The sequence below is a fragment of the Physcomitrium patens genome, chromosome 10, assembly GCF_059467195.1.
Source record: "Physcomitrium patens ecotype Gransden chromosome 10, ASM5946719v1, whole genome shotgun sequence".
Classification (NCBI taxonomy): Eukaryota; Viridiplantae; Streptophyta; class Bryopsida; order Funariales; family Funariaceae; genus Physcomitrium; species Physcomitrium patens.
Window position 1 is genome coordinate 1,752,501 of NC_143419.1, and position 21,869 is coordinate 1,774,369.

The 21,869-nt window shown below is 38.0% G+C and overlaps 2 protein-coding genes across 3 annotated transcripts in view; one reads left to right on the top strand and one right to left on the bottom strand.

Annotated features, from left to right (window-relative positions):
* Window positions 1–6,802, top strand: part of LOC112287989 (putative LRR receptor-like serine/threonine-protein kinase At1g67720) — a 7,024-nt gene extending 222 nt beyond the window's left edge. The window contains exons 1-15 of the mRNA XM_024531703.3: window positions 1–411; window positions 766–1,330; window positions 2,001–2,491; window positions 2,866–3,004; window positions 3,158–3,229; window positions 3,363–3,431; window positions 3,601–3,672; window positions 3,956–4,021; window positions 4,237–4,421; window positions 4,543–4,730; window positions 4,940–5,063; window positions 5,265–5,336; window positions 5,566–5,749; window positions 5,976–6,111; window positions 6,423–6,802. The exon at window positions 1–411 is cut by the window's left edge and continues 222 nt beyond it. Coding sequence (XP_024387471.1) covers window positions 306–411; window positions 766–1,330; window positions 2,001–2,491; window positions 2,866–3,004; window positions 3,158–3,229; window positions 3,363–3,431; window positions 3,601–3,672; window positions 3,956–4,021; window positions 4,237–4,421; window positions 4,543–4,730; window positions 4,940–5,063; window positions 5,265–5,336; window positions 5,566–5,749; window positions 5,976–6,111; window positions 6,423–6,683 — 2,730 coding nt within the window. The 5' untranslated portion in view covers window positions 1–305 and the 3' untranslated portion in view covers window positions 6,684–6,802. The remainder of the gene's footprint in view (window positions 412–765; window positions 1,331–2,000; window positions 2,492–2,865; window positions 3,005–3,157; window positions 3,230–3,362; window positions 3,432–3,600; window positions 3,673–3,955; window positions 4,022–4,236; window positions 4,422–4,542; window positions 4,731–4,939; window positions 5,064–5,264; window positions 5,337–5,565; window positions 5,750–5,975; window positions 6,112–6,422) is intronic.
* Window positions 6,803–11,156: 4,354 nt separating this feature from the next.
* Window positions 11,157–19,136, bottom strand: LOC112287660 (uncharacterized). 2 transcript variants are annotated; one of them, XM_024530901.3, is made up of 12 exons: window positions 18,814–19,136; window positions 16,073–17,495; window positions 15,726–15,807; window positions 15,039–15,117; window positions 14,241–14,632; window positions 13,972–14,016; window positions 13,523–13,691; window positions 13,171–13,387; window positions 12,666–12,860; window positions 12,332–12,457; window positions 11,979–12,030; window positions 11,157–11,705 (listed from the first exon to the last, which is right to left on the bottom strand). In XM_024530901.3, the coding sequence occupies exons 1-12, from the start codon at window positions 18,854–18,856 to the stop codon at window positions 11,550–11,552; spliced, it is 2,979 nt and encodes a 992-aa protein (XP_024386669.1). In that variant the 5' UTR covers window positions 18,857–19,136; the 3' UTR covers window positions 11,157–11,549. The 2 variants fall into 2 exon arrangements, with proteins under 2 accessions (XP_024386669.1, XP_090109493.1); XM_090253367.1 differs by lacking the exon at window positions 18,814–19,136 and adding an exon at window positions 18,477–18,596.
* Window positions 19,137–21,869: the final 2,733 nt, after the last annotated feature.

Sequence of the window (21,869 nt, forward strand, 5' to 3'; positions counted from 1 at the left end):
CGAATCTGATGAGTGCTCTCACACGCAAATCGGCAGAAATGCAGGCCCATCAGAGGACTGCACTCCAGGTTTAGAGTTGAGAGCACCATGCGCTAGCGAGACCTGGTGCGGTGAACGCTACCAAGTGTCGCCTTCGAGGGTTAAATGTATGTTTCTCTTCCACTGGCACCAGTTATCTCGAATTCCAGACTAGTGGTGGTGTCGGTAAGTCGACGAGTGAGGGTAACCGCGCGGTGCTCGTGGCGGCGGCCTGGAAAAAGGTTGGAGAGGTTTGGAGGTGGAATGCAGCTACTCGCTGGCTGGCGATGGGGATGTTAGGAACTGGAATTATGTGCACCTGGAGCGTGGCGGTTTTGTCGATTTTTTTGTGCATTTGCAACGTGCGGGGACAGATTGTTCACAGCTCTGGAGGTATGTGGCCGTCACGCTGAACCCATTGACACCGCCCTACTTCTGCAAAAAAGGAATGTGATGGCAGTTACATAATTGTAATCTGCTTGTAATTGAGTCTAGCTCTGGTAGAATCTGATCTTGTTTCTTGAACTTCGTAGCACTGTTCATTGGTTACACGCACGAGACTGTTAGCTTCACTTGGTGCACTTGTAGCAAATTCCAATTTTAGGCTTGCAGGGTTTTACAAGCAAACAAGGCATGCACTGCGCTAGTCACTTGCTAGAGCAGAACACAATAAATCACACAGTATGTGTGCACGCCAATGAGTTGATGTCTGAGCCAATTGAGGATCTGTGTGTTCTCTACTGGCAGCTCCTTTAAATATTGATTGTGGTGCAACCGGTTCGTATATCGACTCAATCACGGGTCTGACATGGGAAATAGACGCTCCCTACATTACCACGGGCAAAACTGCGACAGTCGTGCCTTCTGCCTCGTCTTGGGTACAGAATTTCCCCGAGGCGAAGAGCCTAAGATACTTTAACGACACTCGACGGAAGAATTGTTACAAGCTGCCGGTAGTATCGAACACTGAATACCTGCTGAAGGCAATCTTCTACTATGGAAACTACGATAATGCTGCAAATCCCCCCTCCTTTCAGTTGGCACTGGATGGTTTGATTGTGGACGATGTTTCCACTGCTTCTGATGACGGGCAATACTATACAGAGCTCTTGTATGTGTCAAAAGGCACCTCAACCTCTTTTTGCCTCGTGCGAACTTCTCCCCAATCCACACCTTTCGTTTCAGCGATTTCTTTGATAGCGTCGGGTAAACTGACCAGTGTCTACGTGAATCAATACAAGAGTTACATCGTCGATGGACATGTTATAAGGACAATCAAACGAGTGAATATGGGCGCAACGACTATAGTAAGGTGAGCATGATCGTACTCAGAGAAATAAGATGCATATATTCAGAATTTGAACTTTTGGAATTCCAGACTATCGTAAATTCTGACTCTGATGGTCTCATATTTGAATTGGTAGTCAAAACGGCTACTATGAAATAAATTTGAATCGATACCAATTGTAGGTTCTAGCCATTGAAATCAGACAAAGGGGGGTTAAATCAATGGTCTTGTATTGGTCCGTTACACTCTTAGGTGCAATCAGTGATACCAATACTACATGCTAAATCCTTCACATGACAAGCAGTTAAGAGTTAGCTAATTATGATATGGAGTAGTTTCTTCAATGCAAGTCGCTTTAAAGCTAAGTCTTGTCTAGATTGTTGTAGTTTCTTCCACAATTCGGAAGGAGGGATTTTGAATAGTTTCTTTTTTTCTTTTTTTCTTTTTTTCTTTTTTTTTTTCTTTTTTTTTTTGAACAGATAAAAGTTCATTTCGTCAAAATGAAAAACTAAGAAGACCATATGGATTAACCTGATGAATGTGAAGTAAATACAAAACTTGTGTCAACGAGCTAAACCTGATAGATAGACCGCATGCCTTTCTAGTTTGCTGTTAACGACAGTGCACAGTTGCTCTAGTCCGCTAAGACCTCTTGCATCTTCAACTGTAGTTTCAAGTTCTCCATTCATTGCAGATATCCTCAAGATCCTTGGGATCGAATGTGGTTTCCGCATAGTAAATTTCCCAATTTACTTCTCAGCACGACCACAATAGAGACTCTGACGTCAACTCTGACGCAAGTTGATGCCTGGGATGCACCTAAAGTCTTGTGGCAAACTGCTGTCTCCACCTCCACAGATCTTCTAATTTCCTTAATGCCAGTGGGTTGGAATGGCACTCTGGACATTGGATATTTCTCATCTTATTATGCTGAAATTGCCCCTACGATTGTCCCGAGGAGTTTCATTATTCAACCAGCATTCTCACAAATGAGTACAAGAGTCAGCTGGAACGGATCGATCACCGACTATAACGGCTCTGACCTGTATGGTGGACCCGTGACACCAGCTACTTGTAACGTAGCTATGTCTAACACCGGCACCACTGTAAGGGGGCCAATCCTGAGTGGCTTTTCGTTTTTCACAATTCGATCTCAAAAACTGTCAAGAACAAATGATCAGGACGGTGAGTTTTTTTTTTCTCATGCTGAGAAATGAGGGATGTGTGCAGATGGCACACGAGTCAGACCTTGTGGCTTTTGAATGCGTTTTTACACTCATCGCAGTACAAATACTAAAGTTGGGTTTCTTTACATCGGATGAGACAAACTCTATCAGTAGTATTGAATGCAACAACCATGCATCATTGCTGCATTGGCATTTTGTTATGGCTGGCCCACCTTTTGTGCCCCCATTATGCTAGTTGAACTAGCGAAGTCTCTTACATGCTGAGGTTTCTTCATATGAGAATTATTTATAATAGCTCAATGTCGAATGAAAGCATCAGATATTCAGCTTCTCATCCGCATCACAAGCTAACTGATAAGAGGTGTGCTGCAGCTGTCGCTATTGATAAAATTATATCGAGCTTCAATCTTACCGAATGGACTGGTGATCCATGTCTTCCCACTCCGCATGATTGGGTCACTTGTTCCCCTTCAGATACGGGTGGTTGGACACAACCTCAGGTTACTGCCTTGTAAGTGATTTACACACAAAATAGTATCTGGTGATTTTGTTGATAGCTAAAGTTGAATTGAATCTGAAAGGAAATTTGTGAAGTACCTTTTATTAACGAGCCTCGTGGTTCAAATCTTTAACACTTTTTTGGAGGGCTCGTTTGGATGCATAGGAACCTCTCGAGATATAATTTAGTAGGCAACATTCCTCCTGCTTTGGGCGATCTCGTGGCTCTCACCAGCTTGTGAGTTAGAAGAACCCACATTGCCAGTTCATGTTCTGTAGGGTAAACTAACTTTGACGTTCGTTTTATTCAAGTTTCATTCGAACTTGATATTTTTCTCCTCTTATTGGTCAACATTTTGTGTTGTTTTCAGAAAATTAGACAACAATAAACTCACGGGAGGGCTACCATATCTGAGTTCTATTACAAACCTTGAAGTATTGTAAGCATTCATGATCCAGACCGCCCCACTTGAGGAAAAAATTAGGAAAAAAGAATTAGATGAATTATAAGTGTATATTTTGCAGTGTGGTTTATGACTAGAAGCAATTTTTCAGTTCAGAAACTTGTTATGGCAATGAAGCACTCAATTGTTCACTATGCCTCTCCAGGAACTTGGACAATAATAATCTCTCTGGCGAGCTTCCAACCTGGCTGGGAGAATTTAGAAAGTTGCAAGAATTGTAAGCGAGCTTTTAATTTGTGATTTACATTCGTCATGTTTCATATCCATATGTGTGTACATATATGGGGGGTTTTTTGCGCCATACTCTTTCTTCCAAAGGATTTTATTTTGTTGGTTTATTTCCAGATACGTTAGCGTTTTTGATGCCATCAATAACCATACCATAGTGAAACTAAGAATTCGAGTGCTAGTTTGGTGGCATAGATTGCAGGAGTACTTCTGAGAACGTTGGCCCGCATATATGGTGTTGACGAAGATATTTTGTACGCCTTTGATTGCAGGACTCTGCAGAATAACAACTTCAGTGGAACTATTCCCGCATTCAACCATTACATACCGAAATTTATGTAAGTTTCTTTTCACGCAAAACCAAGGCTAGTTCTTTTCTGAAGAAAGTTGAGTGATTGGATTCTCCAATTATTTTACAACAGTACTCTTGGTTGCAACGTACTACGCTACTATACAGTATTGACGTTTGCAGAAAACCTGTTCGTTACTCTAGAAACTAGGCTTCTTATGCATTAACAAGTGCGTTGCATGAATGTCTGCATCCGAAATACAGATTTAAACCTGGAAACCCTCAATTAATCGACAATGTGTCTAATATAAAACCTGGTCCAACTCCGAATAAGGGAGTCATTGCTGGTGCAATTGTTGGTGGCGTAGTGGGAGTTGCACTCATTGTCCTAATCGTCTTTGTTATTATTCGCCGGAAGAGTCACAACTCAACTAACACCAACGCTGCTGGTAAGTATGTTCCTTGCGTTATAAAGTATGAAGGAGATTAATACGTCCTCTGGTTGCTCATAATTCAACAGCTCACATTCTGTCAATGCGTGGTAAAACTCAACTCTCTGTGATTTTGTAGCGAGGGAATTTGTCGGTGGAGCCAAAGTCTTCACACATGCCGAAGTCAGCTTTGCCACGAAGAAGTTCCAGACAGAGATTGGGAAAGGTGGATTTGGACCCGTTTACTATGGAAAGCTTCGTGACGGACAAGAGGTAGCCGTCAAGGTTTGTAAGGAATCTCAGGGGACCGGAGAGTTCTTCAATGAGGTTTGAAGTGCTTGCCTAGCCTATTATTTCATCTCCTTCGCCTCAATTTTCTGTAGAGTGAGTGCAAAAGGTTTTATGATCGTGGTTACAGGTGTTGATTTTGAATGACGGAAATCCACTGGACACGTGATGTACACACATGAGCGGTACTCTGAGAACACCTTCATTTGAACCTTGACTAAATTGGGGTTCAACTTGATTGTTTCCAGGTCGAGGTTCTTTCCAAGCTGCGTCATAAGAACTTGGTAACATTGATAGGCTACTGTCAAGAAGTGGAGCAAATTCTGATCTACGAGTTCATGGAAAATGGTTCCCTGCATGATCATTTGTTTGGTAAGCCGCCTCTACTCTAGTGCTGATCGGGTCAATCGCATGAAGTTTCCACGTAGAATTGATGTAAGCTGCATCTTCTATTCTGCTGTAAGCAATGAAACGTCTTTCAAGGACTCATGTGAGATGTTTCGAGATGCTGGTAGTGATTTCTCACATAGAGAGCCGTAACAAGAAACATTGCTTGGATACCAATGCCCGCAGGAAATTCAAAATATACTGCTGGCAATCTCGACTGGACGACGCGCCTGAATATTGCACTTGATGCGGCACAAGGTACATTTGAGATCATATTGTTCTGCAGCATTGTGCATTGCTGTCGGCTATTGTGAAAGCTGATGCTTTCTCAAGTATTTTTGATCCATGCACGCAGGAATGTCAAGAAGTTGCAAACGTAGCATACCAAAAGTGACAGGATAACAGAGAAAGCATATGTCATAGTTTTTGTTACTCGATGACCAACCTCTGTAACACTGTAGCTTATTTTTGAGAATTGTTGGTGCAGGCTTGGCGTACCTGCATACAGGGTGCGGTGAAAGTATTGTACATCGTGATATCAAAAGCACCAACATTCTTCTCACCGCCAAATTTGGGGCCAAAGTTGCCGATTTCGGGGTAACGAAGTTGATAGGGGATGATTCAAAAGTCTTCACTCTAGTCAAGGGAACTGCGGGTTACTTGGATCCAGAGTATGTATCAAATAGTAGCCCAACTTCATCTTCGTCATTGGTTAAACAGAGTAATGCTGTCACGAAAAGTTAGCAAACATTTATATGTCGAATTGCAGTGCTTTAACAACTAGGCTCAGCTCGTGTAGAAAATACTTCGAAGGCTTCCTGAGATTCTGCATGTTTGTAAGATTCCGCTCAATACTAGGTGTCACATTACTTACGCTTGAAGATACGTTCTGTGCAGGTATTACACTACCCATTTTCTAACACTGAAGAGTGACATCTTTAGCTTCGGAGTTGTTCTCTTGGAACTGCTGACAGGTCGCGCATGCATCGATCGATCAAACCCAAGCAACATGCATCCAAACATCTGTGATTGGGTTAGTATTACTATCACCCAGCGAAGTATATAATTGCTTAGTTCTCTTGTAATAGTTTGAATGGTTACCAAACATGATAACTACTGTAATTACAGTGCATTAGTGTTGCGGTGCAGTATTTCTTATTATGGAATGAATACATTTAATGTCTTATTAAGACGTATTGCTGCGTCAAAATACTTTTGACGTTATCAATTACTCATGAATTAGAGGAACAAGATGAGTTCGTGGATACCAGCATTAATAACTCAAGAGATGCTTGTGGTCTCATCTAGCCTATGCTCACTAGACCTGACTTCCGCCTTCTGTAGGTGCGGAAGACTCTAAAACATGGCGATGTTCGAGAGGTTTTGGACCCTGCTATGACAAAATCTGTTCCAGGACCATCCCTAGAAGCTGCTTGGAAGGTTGCCGAGATCGCAATGCAGTGCGTCGAACCGAGGAGTATTCACAGGCCGACGATACTCAGAGTTGTCGAAGAACTGCATCTCGCATTGAAAGTGGAGGAACAAAATTCATCATCTGAGTATTCCATTAAACATAGCTTCTCAGTCGTAGCCTCGGGTAGGTAGATTGTAAATGCATGTCTGATTAGGGTTTCTTCTTGGCTTTTGGGGGGAGGATGTGCGTGTGAAGAAGATTTTTTCCGTACTATCATTTTCACAGTAAGCAATTCTGATGTTGACCTTGACCCTGTGAGTAACCAAACTGTGTCGTTTATCAAAGTAGACTCCGCTCTCTACAGGCATTTCACAACCATCTCTGCATGATTCCCAAAACAGTTCCACGTAGTTTAGCCTCCTTCCAGTCCTCGATGTTGATGCCAACTTGCTGGTTGGAACCATCGTAGTGGATCGCTTCCATTCTCTCACTCCTCGTTCGCATCAAAACATTCCAGTGAACATATAGCTCTAGATGCAAACAAAAACAACCCGCTTAAAGCAATATCTCCAAGGAAATATAAAACCCACCATAAAATTATGAAAATGAACTATGTTCAAAACAATATATAATATCAATTTTTAAATATCATTTTTAATAATTCAATTTTTTTAATATACATCATTGATTGTCAATAACTACCACATAAATAACATATTATGTTTTTTTTATTATTATTATAAGTGCTTATTTATTATATTTTTAAAAAAATCAAAAAAATATATATATATATATATATATATATATATATATATATAAAAGTATTGAATTATAGAAGGTGACCATCAAGGTAATCTTGCTTTGACTCTTTCCGCATATTTTAGTCCACCCATCTTTTCTTCAAATAATATTGTTGCCATCAAATATACTTTCATATGTGATGTTGGTTACTTTACATTTATTCTTGGCTCTAAAGAATTTTATAGCCCTCATAAAGAAATTTCTTGAAATTTTGCTATTAGATTCCATATACAAAATCAATTGGTGAGTTTTTTTATTCTTATATGTATTTTAAAGGTCTTCATCATAATGCTTGTTTGTAAAAGTGTGTCTTGATTGCTTCAACTGCTATTTCAATAGAAGAACACAATAGGTGTACAAATTCACATATTTCTTTTATGAAATCTGAGAAAAAAAATAGGAAATCTATTTTAAAATAATAAAATTCTATCCAGTTGAAGGATTTCTATGGTGGTATGTGTCTAGATGCTTTTAGAGGTGTAAAGTTGTAACAATTGTAAATTCTTTTAAACTTAAGACATGCAATTTGTGACTAGTGTGCAAAATTCTTATAAAGTGTGACAAGGTGTATTGTAGTGGATATAGTTTTTACATTATAAGTGAACCATATAAATTTGGTATATAAGTATTTGAGTAGATTATCTCAATTTGATAGATTGTGATTGATCAATGTAACAATTTACAATATCTATTGATATTTTTATTTTCCTTACATATTCAATTTCAATATGCCTTTATATTTATTGTTGGTTCTATAACAACCATATATATATATATATATATATATATATATATTTATTGGCTTTTCTTTCAAACAAGGCAAAATAGATGTGGATTACTTATGGTTCTTAAAACATGTCTCCAATACCTTAGGAAATGGAAATGCACTATGGATGATAGTCACAAATCAAGAACTAGCATTGATGGAAGTTATTAAAGAGGTTTTTAGAAATATTGTGCCCTATTGTTTTGTACTTGGCACATCTGAAAGAATGTTTTAGTAAAATTTAAGCAGTGGTTTGAAAACAATAAAGATTTTGAAGCCTTTATGTGGCAATAAAGGGATGTTGTTTACACTAGTACAAAGGAGAAATTTCAAAGCTTGTGGATAGAATTGCAAGTATCTTAAACCATTGGAAAGAAAGTTATTGACTACCTACACAAAATTTAGATCCCACATTGGACTAACTTTGTTTGTGCATGAAAAATGAAGATTATGCATTTTGGGCATTTGATTATTTCTTGTATAAAAAGAAATTCAACTATGAAGGGATAGATGATAATATCAATTGGAAATTTGAAAGCCATATATGACAAAAATATTCTATGTATACAAAGTCAAGATTGTTAAAAATATTCTATGTAAATAAAGCCATATACGACAAAAATATTCTATGTTATGGAATTGCATGCAAATCCACTAAAATTTATCTCAACATACCAATCTTTTTTGGTGCCTTGTGATTCAAAACAATTCCAACTATGACATATGTATAGTTCTCAAAGAATTTGGAAAAATAACCTAGATACTAAGTGACTACATAATCTTAGATTGCACTATTTTCTTGTCAGCAACAATGAATATTATATGTTTCCACAAATTAAAGGGATTAGTAGATGCCAATAAACATATATTTTTTGATCATTTTTTTCAACATTGGTAATTAAAACCAACATCATTGGATAAGATGATATCAAAAAATCTAAGCTTGGAACATATCATGTTGAAAATTTCACCATGTTATAAAGAACTCTTACTACATCAATAACAACTTTTAGAAAAACTAGATTTTGAACCTTATATAAACAAAACAAAACGTAAACAATCTGTAAAAAATTATGTACAAGAAGAAAACATGTTGGTAGTGTGGCCTCTTTCTTTCTTCAATCATTCAATAAAAATCTTTTGCATTTGAATTGATAGAGAATACAAAAAGAAAGTGATGTAAGAAGTGTAAAGATATTAGACATAACAAACATAGCTATCTATTTTTATAAAAGAAGGTAGAAGGTATGTCCATAACTTCTTAATTTTTTATATTTAATTATATCAAATTTTACAATCTTTTTACTTAATTTATAATTAATTAAAATCTTCAAAATATATTTACTATATTTTGATATACTTCTTTTTATTCCAATTATTGATTGTAATAGCTTTTAAATAATTTATTATCAAAAATCTTTGTTTAGATACAATACATTATCTATCTTTAACATTATTAGGTGTAAATCTTTCATGTTATAACTTATATTATATCAAATTCAATAAAAGCCTCATTGTTCCAATCAAGTAAAAATATAAATTTGTAAAATTTTAATAATTTAGATGGTAGTTAAAAGTAATTTTTTTATAAATATTAAATTTTTATAAGAATATAAGGTTATAAAATAATATTATAATAATATATGAATATGAAAGAATATAATAATATAATGGCATTTATTAGTACCAAAGCTTGATCAAAACCAATGCAGAAGGATTGGATCTTTTCATACAACTAAACAAGTTGGGTCAAGGCCCAACAAAAGAACAATTATATTTCTTCTTAGATAATAATAAGAGCAATTGTAAAAGTGGTATTAAAATTGGCTATTTCCACTATATACAACACAGACATCTTAAAGAAGAACATCTCTTTGTTAGTTCAACATGTTAAGCAAATGCAAATGCAAATGCCAAAAAAAAAAAAAAAAAAAAAAAAAAAAAATCTCATTATTTCATTGATAAATAAATTGATATTTGCTATTACATAAGATTTTCATAAGTGAAACAATAGGCAAATAACCATCAAGGGTGATTTGGCACAACCATTGGTGCTCATTATAAATAGTATGTGTAATAACTTGACTTTTATGATCCCTCTCATATAGGATAGTCACAATGTTTTTGGTGGTATTCTTCTGGCAAGCATCCAAGTCATCATCTCCTTCACTACTAGTTGAAGTTGTCATGCAATCAAATGTCCTATAAGAGATATTAAAGGACTGTGGTTATATTTGCCATTTTGTATTATTAAGTGCCATTTTGTAGTATTTTGGATACAATATGCATGCAATGCAAATGGACACCCAATTAATCAACTTGTGGTATTTTGTCAACAAATGATATTATTTCACTCACTATGGATTTGTCACATTTGAAATCAATGCAATAATTGTCAAATTGTCGCTTGCAAACAACATATCCTTTGCAAACCTATCTATACTCAATATGTTGTGTATATGTCATTTACAATAGAATATAGACAGATTTGCTTAGACAAAATATCAAAAATATTGCAAAAGTATAATGCAAAGTAAGCAACAAGTTGGCTTAGAACATAAGATATAGTTCTAACAAGGTAGGGTAATAGGAAGGGACTGTAAATTATAGCCATTAATTGTTAGTTGTTACTAATGATATTTCTATGGTTTTACCAATTTTATTTTTTTTAAACCCATTATTATATTGATCCAAATATAGATCATAGTTATGATAATGCAGATGATCCAAAGAACATAGAATGTGCTTTGTAATAATGGATGGAATAATTTAGTAAAACCTTGGGTCAATTTGACATTCCCCTTTAATAATTTCCACATTGATTTTAGGTTCTGATTTAATATAAGTAATTGAAATTCAGTGTGCAATAGATGGAGGATGTAGTGTAGTTGAAAACCAAAGTGGTCAAACGCAAAGCATATGTCCTTGCCAAAGAATTAACATTAACTTGATATCTATGTCGACAAAAACAATCTGCATAGGATAAACAGACTAAATCTATGTTATTCTAAAAACACATTCTTCCTCAATAAATTCCAAATTCATAAGATTAAGACATCCAAAAACAAAACAAAAACTGACTGGTTCTTGACAACAATGAAAAAGAAACTAGATGCACATTTCAGGGTTCAACTTTCCGAAAGTTGACTGAAAAGTGATGATCAATCGGAACATTTTAGCAGCTCACACTAAACAGAAGTTAGATGCACGCATTACAATCTAACGGAACTTCGCGTCCTCTTGTTTTCACTTATAATATAGACGGATACCTACACCGCAATCCCAACCGAACTTCACAGTGAATATTCTACGTAGTTATCACTAAACCTTCCGTACACTAAATTTTACATGGTGCTACATTTTCACCACTTCAAACACCATAAAAAGGAGAGGTATGCACGGTGAAAAGATGCAGACCCCATGGGAAGAGGGGCAATAAAAGTAACCGGACTTTAAAAGCTCAAGTAAGAGAGTAATCTAGTGCCCATGATTAATCAGCATCACCCAAGCCATCGCTCCCATCTCCTCTTTTATGTATAGGTGCAAAATTGGGACCCGCTGGTTTGCCTTGCTGTCCGGCCAGTTCAGCATTTCTTCGTAAAACTGCACCAGGTGATGGATATGGTCGTTGTTGAAACAGAGGCCCCTAGCAATAGAAAGAAAACAAGCATGAGCCAAACCAGTACATAAAAAATGAAACTGGGCTATTTGGAGTTGAGCAAAATGCAAGCTACATCAGCAGCATTGACATTATTCTAAGCAAATAATTACGTCTCCATATAAATGAAAAACCTACGAAAGATGAGTCTCGAAGGCATAGATAGATGGATTAGATAGGATTGCATTACATCTCATTGATAATACCCAAAAAACGTTCAAAATCGACTACAGCTAACCAAAAATTGGCATAAGAACTTACTGTAGCGGTGGTGTCAGCTGCTTTAGGCTGCTGACCTTTTAGTCCGACTCCCCTGTTGGTAACCAAAAGAAAGCACAAGGAATTAAATACAGTAAAACTAACCACAACTCCTGTCCTCCATACCAATACAAGAAACAATCACTTCACATCTACCACGATATTGCGTTCAGTTGGAAACTGACTCTCTCCAATAATTAGAAACTAAAACTTGGTGGCAGGTTCGAACATACAGTCCACAAAGTTGCCATCCCATAAACAAAAGTGGACCTATAAATTGACACCATATACCACTGTCTCTAAGAAGCAAAAGAATCAGCAAAAGTTGTAGCATGAATTTCAATACTGAGACTTACCAACCACCACGAGGTGCATCTGAGTAAGAACTTGGGTCCATAGGGTCAAGAACATCACTATCTACAGGACCTCTTTTCCTTGGGTCCCTTCTGTTCACCTTTGTTATGGGTGACTTCAAGCCCAGCCTGCGTTCAAAACAATACTCCTTAGATCCACAAATTGATGGGTCAATCCTAACACAAGTCTAAAGTATGCAGCATCGCAAGCTAAGTGTCACAAACACTCACTGAATAGTCATCTAAAACTGCTCAAATGAACGCTACATGTCTCATCGTTAACTGCACCCCATCACAGCAGGAAACAATTGCTTTCATAAGAGATGATCGGGGTTACTTTTGTTTGGGATCCTTCTTTATAACTTCGACTCTCACTGCTGCTGCAATGTCAGCCTGCCACTTGTGCTTAAATTCAGGTTCATGCTCCTCTGCAGGCTCAACTCCGTCAGCTGCACTATTAGCAGCTGCAGCTGCTGCAGAGCGTTTTGCACCAAGTGAAGCATGTTGCGGAGGCACCGCAATGTTGAGAACTCTGTTCATACACAATAAACGCATCGTGTTCTCAATTTTTTGCTTGTTAGAGAGGTTGAGCAGATAAACCCCAAATAAACTCTATTTGATCTGGTATGAGCAGATGGAAATCAGCTGAGATGTATCCAGCTTATGGAGCAAAGTTTTAAAGAAATAAAATACGAGCGAGCATTCACTAATTAAGCTTCTCTAGTGTTTCGGTCTCCAATATAGGTTCAACAACCTTGAATAGGTAAAGCAAATGCAAAAACACAGCAAAACCTGTCTCAAATCTGAAGCGTCATGTACCTTAGGATCATGAAAATTCGCACCTGGTACAATGATTACAGTAGTTCCAGGCCTGAACGAGTCCCCGGCCCCAACCTTGACAACCTAAACACTTCTTGAATTTTGACCCGTTGATGGCAGCTGAAGACACATCGCCGTTGCCAGTCGAAGCATGATTTTCAGAGTTATCGTCTGCAGCAGCTCCGGTGGGCCTCTCCCACCGGGTTTCGTTTGTCTTTATGTTGTAATAATACTTCTGACCTGCGATAGAGCAGAAACAATCAGTTCAAAAGGAGTTTCCAATATTTCAGTCATGAATTAATAAAAAGTGATTCATACATAACGTTTGTAGCAAAAATCATCGTGCGCAATAGCGAACCAGTGTGTAGAGAATACCTGATGCGGAATCGGTAGCCTCCTGCCAATCTGCAGGCAGTAGTGACAGGGAAGGTGGAGGAGGTGGCGGGAGAAGCAGTGCTTTGGGAGCCGGACGTTCCCATTGACTCTTCCCTGTCGTCTGATTATAATAGTACGTAACTCCGCTCTCTGGATCCTTTCCTTCCACCTGGTTAACGATCAGGAAAACATTCAGATGAACGGTATCCATATATTAGAAATAAAGGCAATCCAAAACAAAACCAGTACAGAAGAAATCATGAAAGATAGGGCTATTTCTGTCGATTGTTATCTTCTAACAGCCAAGACAGCTAAGCACGTTATCAGTCAAAAATCAACTGTAGTTCCTGAAAAGAAAATCAAGCACTCTCTTAAAAGAACCAGTGAAGATACACGAGTGAAGATGACTGATCCCTGTTGAAATAAGGAGCAGAACAGTAGTTGCATACCCAGCCTGGAGGCAGCATATCTGTCGATTCAGTCTCAGAAGTGTTCTGCATATGAAAGAGGTTCCAAAGGCTCAGTTCAAAGCAATCACAACTATATCAAGCTTGAGAGGAAAGAAGTCAATCAGAAACACTGAACCTAAAGCAAAGAAAGTTTCTCAAACACAATCATACAACCAAAGGCAACCGTAGATGCGGACGGAATGTTGGTACTGAAGGCAGCCTGCACAAACAAGATTTAATTGATGAAAAGTGGGACCAGAGTTACTCACCACATTTTGAATAATATTGTTGGGTCCATCCTTAAGAATGCCACGTGCTTGCAACTTTTCTTTAAGAAAATCAGGCAAATCTCCTTTTTTTCCAATTCCATCCAAATCCGTGACCACACGCTGATCAACGTCTCTTCCAAGTGCCCCAGCTTGAACATCGATAACTCCACGAGCTGACATTTTCACGCCTACTGAATTAAAGCGCTCACTCCCATCAGAAACGCCTCGAGAGCCTTCGAAATGTCCAGAATGACTTCTATCGAAAGTAGGCCCATTAAAATCTGGCTTGTAAACATTCGGAACGGCAGCTGATGTGAACATTGGTGGACGTGCACTGTTGTAATAGGCGCCTCCTCCTGGTACGCCATAACCATTACCAATCTCCATGTTTTCTGCAACCAGGTTATGGTACATCAGATGCAGGTGCTCATGCCCTATAATAACAAAAGTCTAGAAAGCCATCCAACATTTATAAAACATTTTAAAAGCTTCATTTGTTCAAAACTAAAAGTTAGTTCGCGAACATTTGACGTTAGAACGACAGCTTGGATGCATACGGCAACATGTTCAGTTCAATTAGCTATCTTACATACCCAACTAGAGGGTATCAAATCCACACGAAAAGTCTACAGCAATCTAATGGTTCTGAGATATCGACAATTATAAAAAAATTAAAATTAAAAATCATAGGTACACCAAGACCCTATATTTTGGTGTAAGCAAATTATCGCAAGAGATACACAAGTAGCCCTTTTATTTGTAACAGAATCTCCCATACAACCCCACCACCATAACGACCTTGCTCTAGTTGGGTAGGCCTTCCACGCTTGGAAGCCATCTCCAAACGGTGCTCAGAGGTCATCTTCAGAAGCTTCTCCTGCATCCACAAGTCAGCCACACTTCACCGACCACACTCTTTTCCCACAAAGTTTTCTATCCCAGCTGTTAACCTTCGTTCACTGTACAAATATTTGTGAGGCCAACTTTTCAGCGTACAATTACCCAATCAGACTGGCTTGAAGCTTTAATTTCATTGATGAACAGGCACAACAAGGTCACAGAACCAAAGCACGTTAATGTAACCAATACTATTGCACTGATAAGTATCAACGTAAGTTTAAGAAGTGTGTGCAGACAGATCCTGGAACAGAGATGAACAATCTAAAACTTGGACAGGTAAACATGACTCATGAAACCAAGCAGTGTATGATCGAATTAGTTAAGATAGATCAAATACAACCAGCGTCATTATTCTGTCCAATTCAAGGGAAAAAAACGCCTGAGTTAATATGAACATGTCCAAAAGATCCGCTCTATCTGATTTCAATCACATAGTTGCTTACAAATCAGCATCAACCATCACAAGGTTTAATCCTAAGGCACACCTTGTGTCCCTCTCATCTCGGTTGATCAGACAACTTCAAAACTGTGCAATCTACGAACGGCTGTACGTCAAGATTCAGACAGGCAAAACCAAATTCTCACCTTAAGTGTACCCTCGTCATGGCGGGCTGACAGAACATCCCGTTCACTTGTGTCCAGGGTGTCGAAAGCCCTATTATCTCTTCTGCTCAATGAAATTTACAAATGTAACCCTTGAGAAAAGAACTCACAGCATCTTCTTGAATTTTTTTGGAAGTCTAGTACGTCACTACAAGAGCTGAATGTGGGTGAAAAGAAATAAACAGAGATCTAAACATCATAGCTGAGTCTACGAAAGAGCGCAATCAACTTCTTCATTAAATCTACATTCAAAAGACAAGCATACTATGCGTGACGCAAACTTCATGTATTCCTAGACTCACAAGAATGCTTTGATACGATTCACATACCTATGTTGGGCAATGACATCATGAGCACTAGCTTCCTGTTCTCTCAGCACTGCCTCCTGCACTGCAGCTTCCATCCTAAACCTGGCAACATCTCTGTTATCGAAAAATGCATGCCCGTTTTGTGCATACCCTGGACTCGGTCCCGGCTTGCACTGATCCTGAGGAGGTCCTCGTGGCCATCCACCTGCTGTCCTTTCTTCATGTTCGACACCAGGGCTGTCTTTATCTTCAGGAGCAGGGTCCCATCGCGATTTTCGTTTTCTGGGAAGCTGCTGATCCTTAGTTTTCTCTTGCGCTGCGGAATTCTCCCCAAATTGATCAGAGTTTAATTCGCCCTGCAGATGTGAGATTGGAGCATCGTGAAATCCAGTCTGTCGTTTGCGTTGCGTTTGCTGCTGAGGAACCTGTGGACCTAGCAGACCTTGCGGGTAACTTTGTTGGGAAGGCCCCTGCGACGGTAAAGTGAAAGGCTGAGGAGGCCAAGGTCGCTGAGATTGTACATGGGGCATCTGGATCTGCGGTGGAGGTTGCCCTTGCGAAGCCCACTGAGGGGATGGACCACCTCCTCCAGTACCACCTTGCATCACTTGGGGAAATGCATCTCGAGGATGCGCCGGCTGCTGTCCATGATGAGGCAATTGTGACGGCTGAGAATCAGGCAATCCACTCAAATCTGAACGGGGCTGATTTGGCTTACTTAATGGAGCACTACCATTCAGTGGCCCGCTAATGCTATCTACTGACAACCCACGAGCAGCAGAGTCACTTCGTGAAGGAGAGATATATGGCTGAGCCTGCGGCTGAAACTGCCTTTCATGTTGCTGACCTTGAGATAGGGGGAAAACCGAGGGAGGTAGCCCAGAATGTGGTGGATTAGGACCACCGTGAGAGGGCGGAGGCCCTACACCGCTGATTGGTGGCCCCTGGAAGGAAGGATCAGCATGATTGCCAGCAGGGCGATGGTGAAATGAAAATTGTTGAGGAAATTGCTGAGAATGGTTAAAAGGGGGTCTAGAGGGAGGAAGTTGTCCTGGGTTACTCTGACCATCGGGATTGCTAGGATATTGCTGGAGTGAGAAATTAGGAAACTGGTGATTTGGTCGAGAAGGAAATGGACCATTCGACGGTCCACGGGGAAAGTGTTGGGGAGGATTTTGAATATTTGGCTGAAATGAAAGACCTTGTTGGTGTGGTGGTTGAGCCCCAGAAGGCCGGAAATGATTCATTTGCTGACATGGAGGCCGCTGATACCCCATAAAGGGCGGCCCTTGTGCATGCTGCTGATATTGCAACCCTGGAGAAAGCACCCCGGGAACACCTGGAGCCAGTGGCCGCACGGAGTGGTTGCCTTCAGGACCGTCGTCTACCGGAGTCCCTAGAGGTGGAGGGTTGTCAGATGCTGGCAATTGACCCCCTTTCATCCCTGTCAAGAAACAATGCGTTCTGAATTTGTTTACAAATTTGTTCCACAATAGACACCAACGCGTTGAACCTGCCCTACGACAGCACATAATATCTACGAGCGATATTAACCTCCTCTCACACTTGTAACATAGAAGGATTGTGAAATAAAATCAAACAAACAGCAACAAGTAAGAATTAGATCACAAATGAAGCTCGACAACGCCAAGCCGAGAATTAGAACGAGGGCACTATATGTAAGGAGTTACGGTCACAAAAATAAGTTACACACATTACCCAGGTCTACATGCTCCTACTTTAACAAGAGGTCTCATCTCGTTTGTTTCTTTAAAACTAAAACGTCCACCTGATAAAACGAGGCTTCATGAGAGCTAGATTGAATTAAACATCCCGGACGTCTGTGCTCATATAAATGTTAGCAGCGAGCACTAAAGAATAGGAACATTTATACAGAAAACAAATACCCTGCTCAACCCCTCAAGCCAGTTCAGCGTCTGTTTCGAATGCCCTCAATTTCATCATTCGACTCCTTTGCATGCACTTTTAAATTCATACACAGCCATACATTACCCCGACTATCAAAGTACGAATTGCAACTTAGTCCTGTTGTGCATTCGACCAATGCCGTCCATGTTACTCAAACCTCACTAAGGGAACATTAAAAGACACGCATACAACAACCAGAATATGGTTCCTCGTCCATAATAGAACTAACTGTGACCACCATGCAAAACCCACTACCTAACCCTAATACCCCCAGAAACCTAAATGACGTCCGAGGATACTCACACCTCTGAAGCCATTATGCTCTCCCAGTGTCACTTGCGGGGGATTTTGCCTCCTACAGCACTGACCTAGAACAATTCCCTGAATTCCCCCTCATCTAAGCTAGCAGATTACGGGTTTACAGTAGTTCCGCATGAAGAGAAAAAGAGGGTACAACAATTTTCAAAAAATAAAAACATAAAGCAGAAGTACTCACCTGTGGACGGGAGAGGAGAGAGAATTCCAAAATGACCAGAATTAACCTTCAAACATAACCTAAATGCTCATTCCGCAAAGGTACATGCAACCAAACCATCCCACGCTACAAAATGCACCACAGAATACGCGGAACACAGATGCCCGATTCCGCACACGTCCAGGTATACACTATAACTGCAAGCGGAAAGCACTAAACCCCAAGAAGAACAAAACAAAACAGAACCGATATAAAAATAAAAAATAAAAATAAAACGAAAGAAAGAAAGAATGAAACCAAGAGAAAGCTGCGCAGGAAAAGAATCGATCGAGTGTCAAGGAATCGGAACAACACTCACAGGCCGGCATGGTGAGGTCCCGGCCACGGCCTCGGCCCGCCATGGCGTGTCCCGCCGAGTTCAGCCCCGATTCAGTAGCAGGCAGGCAGGCAGGGTGGGGAAGGAAGGGGGGGGGGGTGATGGGACGGGGAGGGAGGGAAGGAGGGCAGTCTATCTACTACGATCGGCCAAGGGCGCCAATATTGGATGATGGATTGGTTTCCGGAAGTGGAGCTCCTCGCATCGTCGTCGTCATCGCGGCGAAGGCGAGGACGTGAGACGGAAACATAGCCCGAGACTTCTTCGACCGACACTCACACACTCACACAAAACCATGCTCTCTCACTCGGTCACTTACTCACTCACTCCGAGCAGCTCCATTAGGGTTTCGCCCATCCCCCCCCCCCCACCCTCCCGGCCCGCGACTCTCGCTCGCCCGGCCAATGTCCGAATCCCTTGATTCACATCCCTCTGCCACGTCTCAGCAGATCCCAGATATATATATATATATATATATATGGTGTGTGTCTCTCTATATACATATATTTATTCATTTATTTATGTATGTGTCTATATTAGGATTTCCAGTATACTATGTATACATATATATATATATATATATAAACTTTGCCATGGTTTTTTTTAAGCTTGTTGTTCTAAGAAGGAAGTACATTGATTGATCAATCAATGAAATTTCTTGTATGTTCATGACCTGGTGATTTGGAAATATGTTTTTTAAAATTAATTTTTGAAAAAATATATTCAGATAAAGAATATGATTTTGATGAAGTATATAGCAGTTGCAGGATTTGTTTATTTTAAAGAATTTGTATGAGGAAATGTCATAATATAATATTTATGTTTGTTTCTTGGTTTAATATTATTTAAATTGAGTAAAGAAATTCATGCATTCTTAGCATGGTCAAACTTTTTGTTTTTTTTATAATAGTATGGTAAAAGTCATCGACGTTTTTCTATCTTGTTTTGAAATTTCAACATTGAATCTTTGTTGTTTTCAGGTCCCACCTAATTCAAAGTATTGAAATTATAATCGTATTAATTGCACACCATGTATTATTATTTTGGTCATACATTTCTTAAAAGATCTCAATGTTTAGAAAATCTTTTGAAATATCATATAGGTATTAAAGAATAGCAACACAACATTTCATAATTATCTTTTACTTTTTGGAAATAATACTTGTCAAAAAAACCAATTTTAGAGGCTAAAATGACCTCAAAAATCTACAACATAATATCACATTCATGATAACAAATTATCTACATGATGGTATATATGTTTGTATTAGTGTTCCAATTATTTTTGCAGGAATGTGAATCACTGAAAAACAGCTTGAAACTGAAGAGAAACAAATAAACACACATATTAACAAATGCTCAGTTTAGAAAAAAAAAACAATTTTATAAATTAGTATTTAGAAACCGATAAAAAAAATATCAAAATAATTTCGAAAAATTTTATTTTTTATTTTTTAAAAATGGAAACACCCTAAATAAATACATTTGTAATGTAATCCACCACATGAATACATAATAATTTTGGTCCAAGCAGTCAATCGATGCTTGCACAGTTTGTGGATACTAAAGAAATACATTGTATAATTCTATCAGTGTATTACATACAATAATGAGATTATAAATAGTTTTATAATTCTTAGAATTAAAACTCATATCATGCTCAAACTTTGTATATACAAATATGTAATATTATATAGCTCAATTTCATCAATATATTCTAAATAGTTTTCAATTAATGTTCACAGATGATTTGAGAGTTTCTGATATTACAAAACACATACATATAAAAAAAAGCACTCTATCTTTAAAATTAAGAATTTCAAAAACTAATCATAAATCAATCATATATATATATATATATATATGATTGATTTATGATTAGTATATATATATATATATTTTTTAAGCCAAAAAAACTACAGTTTGTTTTTGATTATGAAAAAAAAAGAAAAAGAAAAAGAAATAATAATAATAATAATAATAATAACGCAAAAATTGGTCTTTGTATTTTGGGAACCATTAGGTGGTCACCCTCCTCTTACTGTGTGGACACCTCCATTCTACTACGTAGATACCTTCTTTTACTATGTGGACACCCCCTTCAACCTTGTATACACACAATTATGTCCAAAATTATTGAGTGTATATATATATATATGTATATGCATATAATATGTATGTTAAAATAAATCTTTGAATATATATTACATTTAATAAAAATAACATTATTAATACATGTCCATATTTATTTAGAGAACAAGCCCTTGAAATGTAAAATGATATAAGAATGATACCACTTTGTGTACATGGCAGTGTGTGGCACAGAGGGTGTCCACCTAGAAATTTTCTATAATTTATATCCTTTTTTGTTTTGACTTTCAGTGAATTATATCTGATGTTTGTTGGGAAAATTAGCTAACGAATTATCAGCAAGTTTGAAACTTCAGTAGAAAGAAGCTAGTTTTATTTTTTTATTATAAATCATTTCAACATGTGATACTATAATTATTTATTTTATCTATCAAATTTGGAACTACCCTCTAATTATGCAAATAAGAAACATCAAAACTAAAATAAATATTTTATGCTGTATATATAATTTAAAAAATCATAAAATATTAGAATCGTTACTTGCTTATTCATTTTATGCATCCAAATATTAATGCATAACCAGATTTACATGGTTAACTTGTTCGTCTTCTCTTCTCTATGTTGATTTTTACATAATGTAGCAAAAATGCACAAATTTCAAATTTTCAAATATTCCAAAACATTATATTTGATATATATATATATATATATATATACACACACTTAGCACACCTTTGGTGCCCCTTTAATCTTTATTAATACTACAAATTAAAGTTTTTATTCCCAATGCACAAAACATTGAATTCAATTCAATTCAAAAAGTTCTATTGTCATTATTCTTTGTGTAAACACCAACAAGTCTTTTAATTAGCTTATTTTTTTGTTACAAAATAAATACATCTATTGTAAAATTTTGAATATATATATATATATATATATATATATAT